Here is a 12,740-nt window from a genome sequence, read left to right as displayed (position 1 = left end):
ACTTGCCCAAGGTAGTAATCAGGATTTGAAATTTGATACTCCCAAGTGCAGGGCATCTGCCACACTCACACAACTGACCTCTAAGAACTGAAATACAGAACAGGGTCAATGTGATTTCCCTTTGCCTGAGTTCTCTTATCTAGAAAGGTTGGGTGATGTTAGTTTGGTTCATTAAAGAATATTGAACACCCTAAGGGCTGCATTCTTTCATGTTTCAGACAAAGCTCCTGAATGGGTGCAAACGTGTACTGAGGACATCAAGATTTTATGCATCTGCAGCAGCATTTCTAAAGTAGTTTCCTTGGACCATGATTCCCATGAGAAATTCCTTTCAAAAGGAAATTTACAAAATGATATATTCTCAGAAGTCGTGTGATTAAAAAATCAAACAATAAAAACCTCATGAGTTTTATCTACCCTAAAAAAAAAAAGTATTGAGCACCTACTATGTATTAAGATTATAATGAATGGGTTTTTCCAAAGTGCTGTGAGCTCCTAGCTGGTAGCCCTAATGTAGGTATTACTTATTTTCTCTTGATGCAGATTACTTGGCTCACCACCACCACAAAATGGTGGGAAGATATAATTATATATACTTAAAACATCCTGCCAAATAATTAGATGCCATGACTTCTCAAGCAATGAATTCTAGGAAGCTCTTATTAGCTTTCAAGCCATGAAGTAAAGCATATGTGATTATAAACAATACAGAATTAAATCAGAATGTCTTTTTCTTTAGAAGGAATCTAGATTGTTTTCTTACTCTGCAGAACTCATACTCACCGACGGATCTGAAACTTCAGATTGATTGATCTGGTCCTGACTCAGTGGGCCTGACTGTCTAAATTCTAGAGCTGAGGAATGCTTGGAACAAAAAAGTAAAAGCAAACCAAAAAAACATTGTCCTTTTAATTGCTTGGCAGAAACCAGAAAGTAAATAAATATGCTTTGAGAAAGAAATCTTTGCTCAGATGGCAAATTCAGTATACAGCAAGTCTAAGTGTTGCCCATGATGTTTAAACATAGCTATAAAAAAAAAATCATCTGAGGGGCGCCTGGGTGGCGCAGTCGGTTAAGCGTCCGACTTCAGCCAGGTCACGATCTCGCGGTCCGTGAGTTCGAGCCCCGCGTCAGGCTCTGGGCTGATGGCTCGGAGCCTGGAGCCTGTTTCCGATTCTGTGTCTCCCTCTCTCTCTGCCCCTCCCCCGTTCATGCTCTGTCTCTCTCTGTCCCAAAAATAAATAAAAAACGTTGAAAAAAAAATTAAAAAAAAAAAAATCATCTGATGATGGGGGTGGGGTTGAAGGAAGATGACCTTGAGCAAATAGCTTGATAATAGGTACTCTTAGCCAAAGTATAAAAATTGACATCAAATCTTAGAGGAAGAATGAGATACATCGTTTTGTCAACAATTCTCTTGGCCTCACATTAGGTTTATTTTGTTGTTATTCCTTCCAGTTGCCTGATTTCTAAGCTTTACTGAGACAGAAAGTAGAGCCAGATAGGTAAGAAATGGCTCTGGAATCAGATGGACCTGGTTTGAATTCTGGTTAAGAAGCTTGGCAAGTTACATAACTTTTCTGAGTCTCCATTATCTCATGTATAAAGTGGGGATAATTATAATTGCCAAATAATAAGGTTCTTATGAGAATTCAGTGAAATTATGAATGTAAAACACAGCATATAGTAAATGTCCAGTAAGTATGAGATATTCTTACTTTTAATAGTTCTAAGTGGTCTCTGGTCCTACATATCCCCTAATGCCAGTTGGAGCACTTCATTGCCTGCTATGGAAACAGAACATAACAGTATCAAAAACATCATATACACACAAAGCCATCAGATGAAGTGAAGATGGAGGGGGGAGGGGATTCAAGAAAAGAGGGTTGAGATGGAACAAAAAGAACATCCCCTCTCTTCCCTTGACACCGTGCAAACATTCAGAAGGCTTGTTGTGTAGAGAAAAAGTCAATGAGGAATAAATTCAAGAAATAATACAGTTGGTTAGTCTTATGTTCCTGTTGTGTCAGAATTTTTTATCTGAAAAGGGTGCCATATCTGATAACATGCACTTTGCACCAAGGCCTTTTATGCCCCAGAAATTCCAACATAAAGACCTAATTAGTCAACATTAGTGCCTATGCCCATGAGAAGCCTGCCATGTTCTGGCCAACTGGGCCTGCCCAACGACTGGAAGATTTTGGTACTCGGGATACACAAATACTTGCAACTCATTGGTAGCTATCCCTGTTTTTCTCCTTTGCAGTTTTCTGAACAATTAAACTTAACATTTCACCTGAAATTAGCATTTTATATATGTGGCCAAAATTTTGTGGCCAGGAATTTTGCCACAGATATAATACAGCTCTTTCCCTCACCTACTACAGTTTGGCTAAAGAAAAAAGAGAGAGAAATGACCATATTATCCTTTGATAATGTCCCTGACATCTAGATACTATTCTCAGTTACAGAGGAAATATTTTTTACCCTGTTACAGGAAAAATAAAATCTCTGAAATGAAAGGCAAAGTTTATTACCAGAAGGCTGGATAAACCTTAAAAATACTGTCACCAACTTTGCAGGTATTAAAAATCTTATCATAGAAATAGGTTTATTGACATGGAACATTATGCACAATATAGTATTAAGTGACAAATACCTTATAAAACAGCATATATGATATTACCATAATTTTATTAAATATATGTTTATGAGACTTTAGAAATCCATACAATGAGGTACTAATAGCAGCTGCTTCTGGTGAATGGAGTTTTTCTTTTTTTTCTTTTTATGTACTTGATTCTTCTGTAATGAAAACATATTGCTCATAATTGTGAAAAAATCTTCAGATATCCTGAGTAAACATGATTAGGGGAGTCACAGGCCCAAACAACAAGCAGCCAATAGTTATGTTAAATATTCCACTATGCCCTGGAATATTACTCAAGGGCCCCAACTTTCTTGTGAAAAGAAGTCTCACCTTCCTCTGGACCTCTTGCATGGCCTCCTCACACGGCATTTCAATATGGCCTTTTCTTCTACCTTCCCTCTCATTAAAAGATCTTATCCTCAGCTCAGATGGCCCTCTTCCTCTCTCAGACAAATACTGTACTCATCCACTCCATTCCTACTTTCTCCTTTGCTCAACATGTCCCATCTCCTCAGACAGCCACTTGTATCTATAAGAACCCTGGCATTCAAGACCAGTTCAAGCCCCACACTCTCTGAAGAGTCTTCTCTGATGGCTGTAGGTCTCTCTTGATTGGGAGTGCCTACAAGAGCAACAGGAAAACCTCAGAGTCTGGTGGAACAGCACAGAGACCTGGCACCTGTCAGAGCAGAGGGGTAAGAATGGAGAACTTGTTCGTGAGCCCATATGAGTATTCCCTAAAGACTCTCAGAGATGCTGTAGAAGATGAGGGGGCATTTTGCAGGGAGCCAGAGGGAAAATCTGTTTAGTGTGTTTATATTTTCCATATTAACAAGTTTACCAGTGTTCTAGCTTGACTCTAGGCAAGATTTAGAAATCACACCCCCCCCCCGCCGCCAAAAAAGAAATAAGGTTCTCCAAAGCAGATGAATTTGCAAGTACAACAGCATCTAAGGAGTACTTTGAAATTAATTTTCAAAGATAGGAAGATAGGACCATACTGCTCTTCTGTCTGATGGAAAGAAACACTCTCCCTTGACAGGAGTGTTCATTCCCTAAGCTGTTAGAAGGCACACCAGACAGGGAGACACCCCACCTCCCCACACACACACAATGACCAGGTATTTATATGCTCATCTTTAAATTGTGGTGGATGGTGATAGAATTAGGTCCACAAACAAAAGAAGGAACAGACATTGTGTGCAGAAAAGAGAAAACTCATGGGTAATTTAGTGCCTACAGGTTGGTGGATGGTTTTTAAAGGAAGGATGTTAATCAGTTTTCTCCATCTTTGGAGGAACAAGGAATAGGAAATGAGTCTCTGTCAAGTAGTTAAACAGTTATAAGGCCAGCATTTATTAAGCACTTATGTACTCTTCCAAGTACTTTACGTATATTGTATCCCTCCTCCCTCACAACTCCTGAGTGAGGTGCTATTATTATCCTCATTTTACAGATGATGAAACTGAGGCACAAAGGGACTGAGTAACTTGTATAAGGTAAAATAACTGGTAAGCAGAGGAGCTGAGGTCTGGCTTCAGTGCCTAAAGTCTGAAGTCCTACTAGAGAGCCTTTAGCATCAAAACTCAAATGATTTTCATGAATGGAAGATCTTGACCACTGAACCATCTGACACTTTCAATGCCTAGCAATCTCCAAGGATAGACCAATAATCCATGTCCTTACAGGTTGCAGCTTAGTAGTGAGTGGCCTGTGATCCAGCCCACCCCATCGCTCCTATTCCCTAAATACATCCATCTCGTCCCCTCCACTATTGTCTTCTTGTACCATGCCCTTCTGCTCTCTTTTCTCTGATGAACCCTCATCATTTTTCTTCTCTTTCTCTCCTCCTCCTCCATTTGTCCAGCCTGCTTGATTTGGCTCTTTATTATGCAGAAGCAAAAAGCCTGCCAGCCCCTGAGCCACCTTCTTTGGAAAGGAGATCCTTCCCGATCCATAGGCTGAGCATAGGCAGCCTAGAAAGCCATGAGAAGAAAAAAGAGACCAAACAGTTCTGAAAATGAATTGCCCTGCTTTCTCTCCACAACAGGAAATACCAGGTTAGCTTTGCCTTTTAGTCTAGTAAACAATACCAACTGGACAGCACTCTCTTCCTCCCAGAAACCAGTTGCAGTGTAAGGAAAAGAGTGCTGGGCTCATCCTCACCTCTGCCATCAACAATCTGTATGACTTTAAGCACATCTTTACCCATCAGTTTCCCCATATAACAACGTAGAGATTGGACTATACTGGAGATCTCTTAGTTCAGGATTCATAGGTGGATTCATGGGGACTTACCAACTCCCAGAGGATAATGTATAGGAATTTTCTTCTTTACTGAAATTTTTATTGAGACAATTTTAGATTCTCATGTGGTTGTAAGAAATAATACAAAGAAATCCTGATTTCCCATTGGTAACCTCTTGCAGTACTAGAGTACAATATCACAACTGGGATATTGATATTGATACAACCTACCTATCATTCATATTTCCCCAGTTTTACATGCACTCGTGTGTGTGTGTGTGTGTGTGAGAGAGAGAGAGAGAGAGAGAGAGAGCACTTACTGCTGTACAACTGGGAGTTTTCTTTTGTATATGCTTTTTTCACTGGGGAAAGAAAGGTTCTTAGCTTTTATCAGATTCTCTCAAGTATTGTAGATGCAAAAAAGGGTTTGATTCCCAGCTCTGAGAATTCTAGAAGACCACACCCAAGCCTTTATACCTCTCTGTTCCAAAAGCAACATTTAATTGGCACTTACCACATGACAGGCATAGAGATGCATGTGGAGGACAGGTGACGGGAAGAAATACAGGAATAGTGGGGAAAACCCAAAGACGCATAAAACACAGTCCACTGAACTCATGGTCCAGCAGTGGAAGACGGACATTCCTACAGGTAAACGTATTTATTAAACATGTACAGAAGAGGAACAGCATCGTTACTTGGGGCAGCTTGGGAAGTACTTCCACAGAAGCTGATGCTTGAGCTACATCTTAAAGGATATCCAGAATTCCTCAGCTGAGAAGAGAAGAACTGGCTGTTAAAGTCAGACAAGAACTCCCTCTTAAATCATATCTATTTTAGATGCTTTTAAGAAAACATAGGAAACTATGCCTACATTTGTTTATTCTACAATGTTAAGGTGTCAAATTCTTCAGCTCCTGTGTGTTGGTGTTGAGGCCAAGGGATTTTTTCCCCCTGAGTCTATTTTCCACTGTCTTGTCCAAATTGGATACCAGATCCTGCCTGCTTAGCTTGAGAAAGGCATTTTATCTCTGGCGCCTTGATCACATCAGAGCTTATATTTAAAGCATGAGTGATGAAAAGAGACCGCGGCTCAGTCCTGGCTCTGTCCCATCCCTAGAGCACCCTCGTCTCCACCGAAAGCTCTAGAGGCCAATCCTACAGTGGCTGCTGGAGATGAGAGCTAGTCAGAGCCATGAGTAAAAACATCTCTGCTCTGGGATCTCCCACAGGGGCTCTTCAGAAACCCTTAGAGGCTGGGTTTCCTGGCTTTCCAATGTGTGCCCCCCCCACCCAACCCACATTTGATGGTTGGCTGCCTTGTGTTGGCTCAGGCTCAGAAACCCCTTGGGGGCCTCTTTCTGGGTGTGGATTGCAGGTTCTACATCAGCCTGTTCAATTCCCAGTGTTGCTCGCGGGGAGATCATTGTCTCTGGTACAGCCATCCTGCACCAGGGAGACCAATAGCCTACAATCAGGCCCACCCTTTGAAGAACCTCCTACAAGCCTGATTCAAGGCACAACTTCTTAGGGCTTCTGTGTCCTCAAAGTTATTTAACCCCCTAAACATCAGTATTTTCATTCATATGATGGGGATCATAATAGGACCCCCATAGGGTCCTAACCTCATAGGGTTATTTTAAGCCTTAAATAAATGAATCCATGTAACGCTCTAGTACATAACAAGTACTCCATCAACATTAGCTATTATTATTAACCATTTTTATAATAAAACTATTTCTGGCTGTAAAAGAATTAATGATCACTGCAGAAAATTTGTGAACTGCTGGCAAGTTTCAGGAAGAAACAATCATCAGATCCAGAAATGAGGGCTATAATCATTTTGATATATAGCCTTCTCAGCTTTTCTTGGTGTGCATAGATATATATTATCAGAAATTAAAAACTGTGAACTAAAGTTCATGTTGCATGTGTCTGTTCTGTATGTATCTGTTTTCCCATATAGTTAAATACTCCTTGAAAAGAATATTTCTAAAAAAAGTTTTCTTAATGTTTATTTTTCAGAAAGAGAGAGAGAGACTCTCTCTCTTAAGTCAGGGAGGGGCAGAAAGAGGGAGACACAGAATCCGAAGTGGGCTCTAGGCTTCCAGCTGTCAGCACAGAGCCCAATGTGAGACTCAAACTCACTACCGAGATCATGACCTGAGCTGAAGTCAGTCGCTTAACTGACTGAGCCACCCACACACTCCAGAAAAGAATGATTCTAAAAGACTACCTAGTTTTCAAGCATATCAAGATTTATGTAACTAATCTCTTAGTTTGGTAATTAGATTGTTTCCTATTTTTATAAGTACCATGGTAAGTGTCCTGTTTACAAATGTCTGTGTGCATCTTTATTTATTCCTTAAGATAAATGCTTAGGCGTGGAGTGACTGTGCCAAAGGATATATACTCTGTTTTTGTTTTGTTTTGTTTTAATGTCTGGCATAAATAACTGGATTCACCATAATCCTTTGTTCTGACACTCCCATAATTGGTACTGGATGGCCTGATCTTGTTAATTTTGGTGGTAAATTCATTAATTTTTAAAATTTATTTTTAAAGTTTATTTATTTATTTATTTATTTATTTATTTATTTATTGAGCACAAACAGGGAAGGGGCAGAAAAAGAGGTAGAGAGAGAATCCCAAGCAGGCTCCACACTGTCAGTGCGGAGCCCAGTGAGGGGCTCGAACTCTCGAACTGTGATATCATGACCTGAGCCGAAACCAAGAGTTGTGTGTTTAACCAACTCAGCTACCCAGGCACCCAATTCATTAATTTTAATAACATATTCAGTCCCTGTCAATCCACAACCCAAAACAAAAGCTAGGGCCTCGGCAATAACCAATACTGAAGCATAAGGCTTTCCACACCATCTTCCTGTGTTCCCCACCCAAGGAAACCATTCTGAATCGCAAGTTCATTTCCTTTTCTTTTGATGTGGTTTTGCTCTATGTGTATATATTCCTAAAGAGTAAATTTTCAGAACTGTCCTTAGCTTTATAAAAAGGACATCAAGCTGTATGTCATCTTTTGGGATTTGTTTTTTCCATTCACTTTGCTAAAATTCATCCATGTACGTGCATTGTTTCTAGGGTTTAGCTTTTGTTCACACTGCTGCTATGAATGTTATACTATAAATGTTCCCTGTTGTACATGTACAAGAGTCTGTCTACAGACCCAATTTACACTCCCACCAGCTATAAACAGAGAGCCTCCAGATCCACAGCCTCTGGTATACCCCAGTTCCATGTTGTCAGGTTGCTCTCCAGGTGGTTGGCTCAGTCTACCTCCCTCCAGCAATACACAAGAATGCCAATTTCCACAAACTCTTTCTAACCCTAGGGATCATCAAAAATTTTTGACCATTTGATACATCTCCCTTTTGGGTAACTTTGTTGCAAGGTACTGACTCCTCTCAAAGCTAAGAGAGAAGGGGTTTGGCTCAGAGAATTGTTTCCAGTCTGATAACTTCAGTGACATTTCTGGGACTGGTTCCTCAGTGGCTCAGCTGCTTTCCCATGTCCTAAAAGAGGTGACATGGTTGGAAGGAGGGAATGAGGGGAGCCAGGATGGGAAACAAGCCCAACTCACTACAGTGTAAGCTTGTCTCTTGGTCTCAACCCCTGCCAGTGTCAGATCACTCCTTCTCCTTGATGAAGCAGGCATTATCTCTTCCCTACCCACCCCCTCCCACCCCCCCCCCCACTCCCCGCCCCAGAGAAGAGCCAGTATAATGCTTCCCTTTGTTATTTGAATTGATAAATTTAAACCTCTTTCCCTGCTCTGCAGTAAAAGAACTTTCTATTTTGGGCTTAGTGACATAGCCAAAGCCAAGCAGAGAGCAGCAGGCTGCAGCATGAGTTAATACTCTTTATTCAAGGGAGGGAACCTGCAAGCAAACAGAAGGACCTTCCAAAGTACATCATCTGTGTAGCAACATGCAGCCTATTTGCCTGTCTTTCTGGTGACAGATATATTTTAAAGTTTAAAATCGAACACTCCTTAACCTTCAGAGTAAGCTAATGAATGCATCCTGAACAATGAATTTTCTTCAATCAATTCGCCAGGAATTCATGGATGTCCCCCTGTATACCTAGGGCTGGACTGGGTATTATCAGAGAAGAGAATACTGTCTTCAGGGGGAGTTCCAGCCACCCAAAGTTAAACTGATTTGAGGAGTGCCTAAAACATTTATTTGCCTGAGAATATGCTTTCTTCCTTAGTCCTGAGATCTGCCTGAAATCCCACATGGGTGAAGGGGGTGAAGGGTCCCGGGTCTCAAGAAGCCTCCAGCAGTACACAGAGGTCTTGCTTATAGGAGGGGCAATCTATTTAAATCATTGGCACCTGTTAGCACATAACTACAGCCTGGGAGAACAGGACAGAGGACAAATAAGTTCCTCCTGAGTCTCACCCTAGCAAAATTTTTATGGGAAATTTCAAATATGCACAAAGGTAGAGATAATAAACCTCCATGTACCTATCACCTGGCTTCAACAATTATTAAAATGTGGCAATCTTGGGGCACCTGGGTGGCTCAGTCAGTTAAGCATCCTACTCTTAATTTCGGCTCCAGTCATGCATGATCCCAGGGTTGTGGGATCAAGCCCTGTGTTGAGCCTGCTTAAAATTCTCACTCTCTCTCTCTCTCTCTCTCTCCCCCCCCATCTCTCTTTCCCTCTCCCCAAAATTAAATTAAATTTAGGGGTGCTTGGGTGGTTCGGTTGGTTGGGTGGCCGACTTTAGTTCAGGTCGTAATCTCAGGGTTTGTGAGTTCGAGCCCCATGTCAGGCTCTGTGCAGACAGCTAAAGCCTGCTTCAGATCCTGTGTCTCCCTTTCTCTCTCTCTGTGCCCCTCCCCCACTCATGCTCTGTCTCTGTCAGAAATGCATAAACGTTAAAAAATTTTTTTAATAAAATTAAATTTTTAAAAATGGCAATCTTGTTTTATCTGTACCCTCCCCTCCCCTCGTTTCCATTTTAAATCCAATTTAAAGCAAATCAAATATTTTCATAAGCAAATACATCGGTATGTATCCATAACAAATAAGGACTCATTTTTCAATAACCACTTTATCACATCTTTAAAATTAACAATAATTTTTTAAATATCATCTAGTATCCAGTCAGAGGTCAAATTGCCCTGATTTTCACAAGTGTCTTTCTGTCATGGTTTATTCTAATCTGTCACTTGTATTTGTTGATATATTTTGTCTGTATCCTGTAGTTTATAATTTTTTAATTTTAAATTTAAATTAAATTTAAATTTAAATGTATTTAAATTTTTAATTTTAAATTTTATAAGTTTCCTCTCCTTTTTTTTATTCTCCTTCTTGGTGTTATCAAAGATAATAGGTATTTTAGTTACTATTGCTGTGTAACATAAAACAATAAAATAAACCAATTTATGGTGCTTGTGGATTCCATGGGTCAGAAATTCAGAAACAGCACAGTAAAGATGGCTGCTCTTTGCTCCAAGGTATCTGGGGTCTGAGCTGAGGAATTTCAGAGTGTGGTGATGACTTCAAAACTGGGAGCTAGAAGCATCTAAAGTTTGTTTACTCACAGGTCTGGTGTCTGAGTCTGGAGCACTCAAAAACTAGGACTTGTGACCACAGGCCCTACATACAGCCTCACCATGTGGTATGGCTTTCTTGCAGCTTGCTAGTCTCAGGACAGTCAGATTTCTTGCATGGCAGCTTAGGGCTCCAAGTTCAAGTGTTCCAGCCAACAAGGTGGATGCTATATCACTTCTTATAACCTAACCTCAGAAATTACATCGTCACTCGTGTTGTTTTGTGTTGTGTTGTGTTGTGTTGGCGGCAAGCAAGTCCAAAGCTTACCCAGACTCAAAGAGAGTAGAATCAGACTCCAGCTTTACAGAGGCAAAGGCAAAGTTCCAGAAGAGCATGTGGGATGGCAGATACTGTTGCTCTACTTGCGACTAGGATGGTCATTCAAGCCTGCCTTTCCAACACCAACCAGAATAAAGTTGCAAATCATGGAAACCTAGTGGAAGAGAGAAAGGCAGGGAGCTTACTTGTGTGCAGGGCCACGTCCTACAGCTGTGTCAATTATACCCTTAATAACCAATGAGGTTACTAGTCTTGCTACACCTGTGCCTGACTGTGGGGCTGTGTTGCTGGGAAGAAGAGGTACCTTCTCTTATACATGTAAGATACCACAGGGGCAAGAGATGTCCCTTAATGGATAGCAAAAGGGCATTCAATCTAACTTAACACTTACCAGATACCTACTGAAAGGGAACTTTCTTTATGCCACTTTGAAGAATATTAGGTCTTTTTTTTTTTTTTTTTTTTTTTGTTTAAGCTACACAGAGTGGACCAAGAACTATCTCAAAAATGGTGCTGGAGTTACTCATATATTTGTTAAATGGTGCAAGTTTTATGCATCGGGTACTTTTTAAAAAAATTTTTTTAATGTTTATTTTTTGAGAGAGAGAGAGAGACAGAGTGTGAGTGATGTGGGGCTCAAACCCACAAGCTGTGAGATTATGTCCTGAGCAGAAGTCAGATGCTTAACTGACTGAGCCACCCAGGCGCCCCCATCAGGTACTTTTTGATTACATTGATTTAGAATGTTCCAGATGAATCTTGAAAGAAACTTATACACTGTGTCACAATGACGATAGGCCCATTTTGACCCATCTGCTGCAAGCCTTGGCTGAATGCAATAAGTGAAAACCAGGCCAAACAGAATTCAGGGTTTTTTTTTTTTCTTCTTTGTAGTTACTATTCTTCATTAACATAGCTTTTATAGATTGATTAAATTCCTAGGGAATCGGGTGCCTGGGTGGCTCAGTTGGTTAAGCATCTGACACTTGATCTCAGTTCAGGCCTTGATCTCAGGGTTGTGAGTTCAAGACCCCTGTTGGGTGCCATGCTGGACAAGAAGCCTACTTTAAAAAAAAAAAATCCCTAGGGAAGTAAATGCTTTCATTTCTATTTATGACTACAAGAAAAATAAAATAATACAGATAAGGCAAGTTAACTTCCAAGGATTTTTAAGGACCAGGAGATAGCAAACTCAAACCTGAGTTTGATAAGGACAGCTATGTTATAATGAAGCTCACACAAGTCCAGATATAAGTCTCTGTCAATGAGATTATTAAAAAGCGGTGATCATGCTGATCTAGCCATGCTGGTGGTCAATAGCTGGGGTGAGGAATGCATTAAATGGCAAGGCCCAGGGCACCTTATTTTTTAAAACTTATTAGGCCTCAGGTGTAGAGTGCTAAATTAATTGCACTTTTCAGTTCATGGCACATTACCTTAATTGGTCCAGACAAGTCCACTCTTTTAGGTATGTGTATCTACATTTTCTCCTATTCCCACTCCTCACTCCTATCCTTCCTTCCTGCAAGGAACCATTCTAATACATTTAATTATATTTTTTGGCTTGTATGTGTTCTTGTGGATGTGTGTTGATGACTGGTTTGCATGTCTTTTAATTTACACAATAGCATTGTATTACAGATCTCACTCTGTCTTATTGTTTCCACTCCACACTTTGTTTTTAAGACCTATCCACATTGCTATGTGCACATCCAGTCCATCATCCCTGACTGCTGAATACTCCAGTAATGGGCACCCCCAGTGCCTATAACTTTCTAGCACCCAAAACAATGCTGCCATGAGCAGCCTCATAGGTGACCCATTTTGGGCCTGTGTAGCAATTTCTTTAGACAACCTCTTGCCCACAAGGTGTCTTTAAGTGCATTAGAAAAGGTGCCTCTTCATCTTGGAGAAAACTGCCCAGTGGTTAAATGTAAGGTTGGGCAAGATGGAGCCCAGACTGAGTTTCAGCCCCAACTCA

General features: G+C 40.6%; 1 protein-coding gene across 4 annotated transcripts in view; it reads right to left on the bottom strand.

Moving 5' to 3' along the window:
* Positions 1-5,543: 5,543 nt before the first annotated feature.
* The window catches only part of CDKL3 (cyclin dependent kinase like 3), a 100,074-nt gene continuing 92,877 nt past the window's right edge, over positions 5,544-12,740 (bottom strand). For 2 of the 4 annotated variants that reach the window (XR_009263713.1, XR_009263712.1), the window contains 2 exons: positions 10,748-10,913; positions 5,544-5,671 (listed from right to left, as the gene is read on the bottom strand). Coding sequence is in view for 1 of the 4 variants with exons in the window: in XM_058736259.1 (XP_058592242.1) it covers positions 5,640-5,671 (32 nt within the window). In the remaining 3 variants the exon portion in view is untranslated. The remainder of the gene's footprint in view (positions 5,672-10,747; positions 10,914-12,740) is intronic. The other 2 variants (XM_058736260.1, XM_058736259.1) reach the window with 1 other exon arrangement.

This window comes from Neofelis nebulosa, chromosome 1 (genome assembly GCF_028018385.1).
Source record: "Neofelis nebulosa isolate mNeoNeb1 chromosome 1, mNeoNeb1.pri, whole genome shotgun sequence".
In the NCBI taxonomy this organism is placed as follows: Eukaryota; Metazoa; Chordata; class Mammalia; order Carnivora; family Felidae; genus Neofelis; species Neofelis nebulosa.
This window is presented reverse-complemented; position numbering and strand designations above follow the sequence as displayed.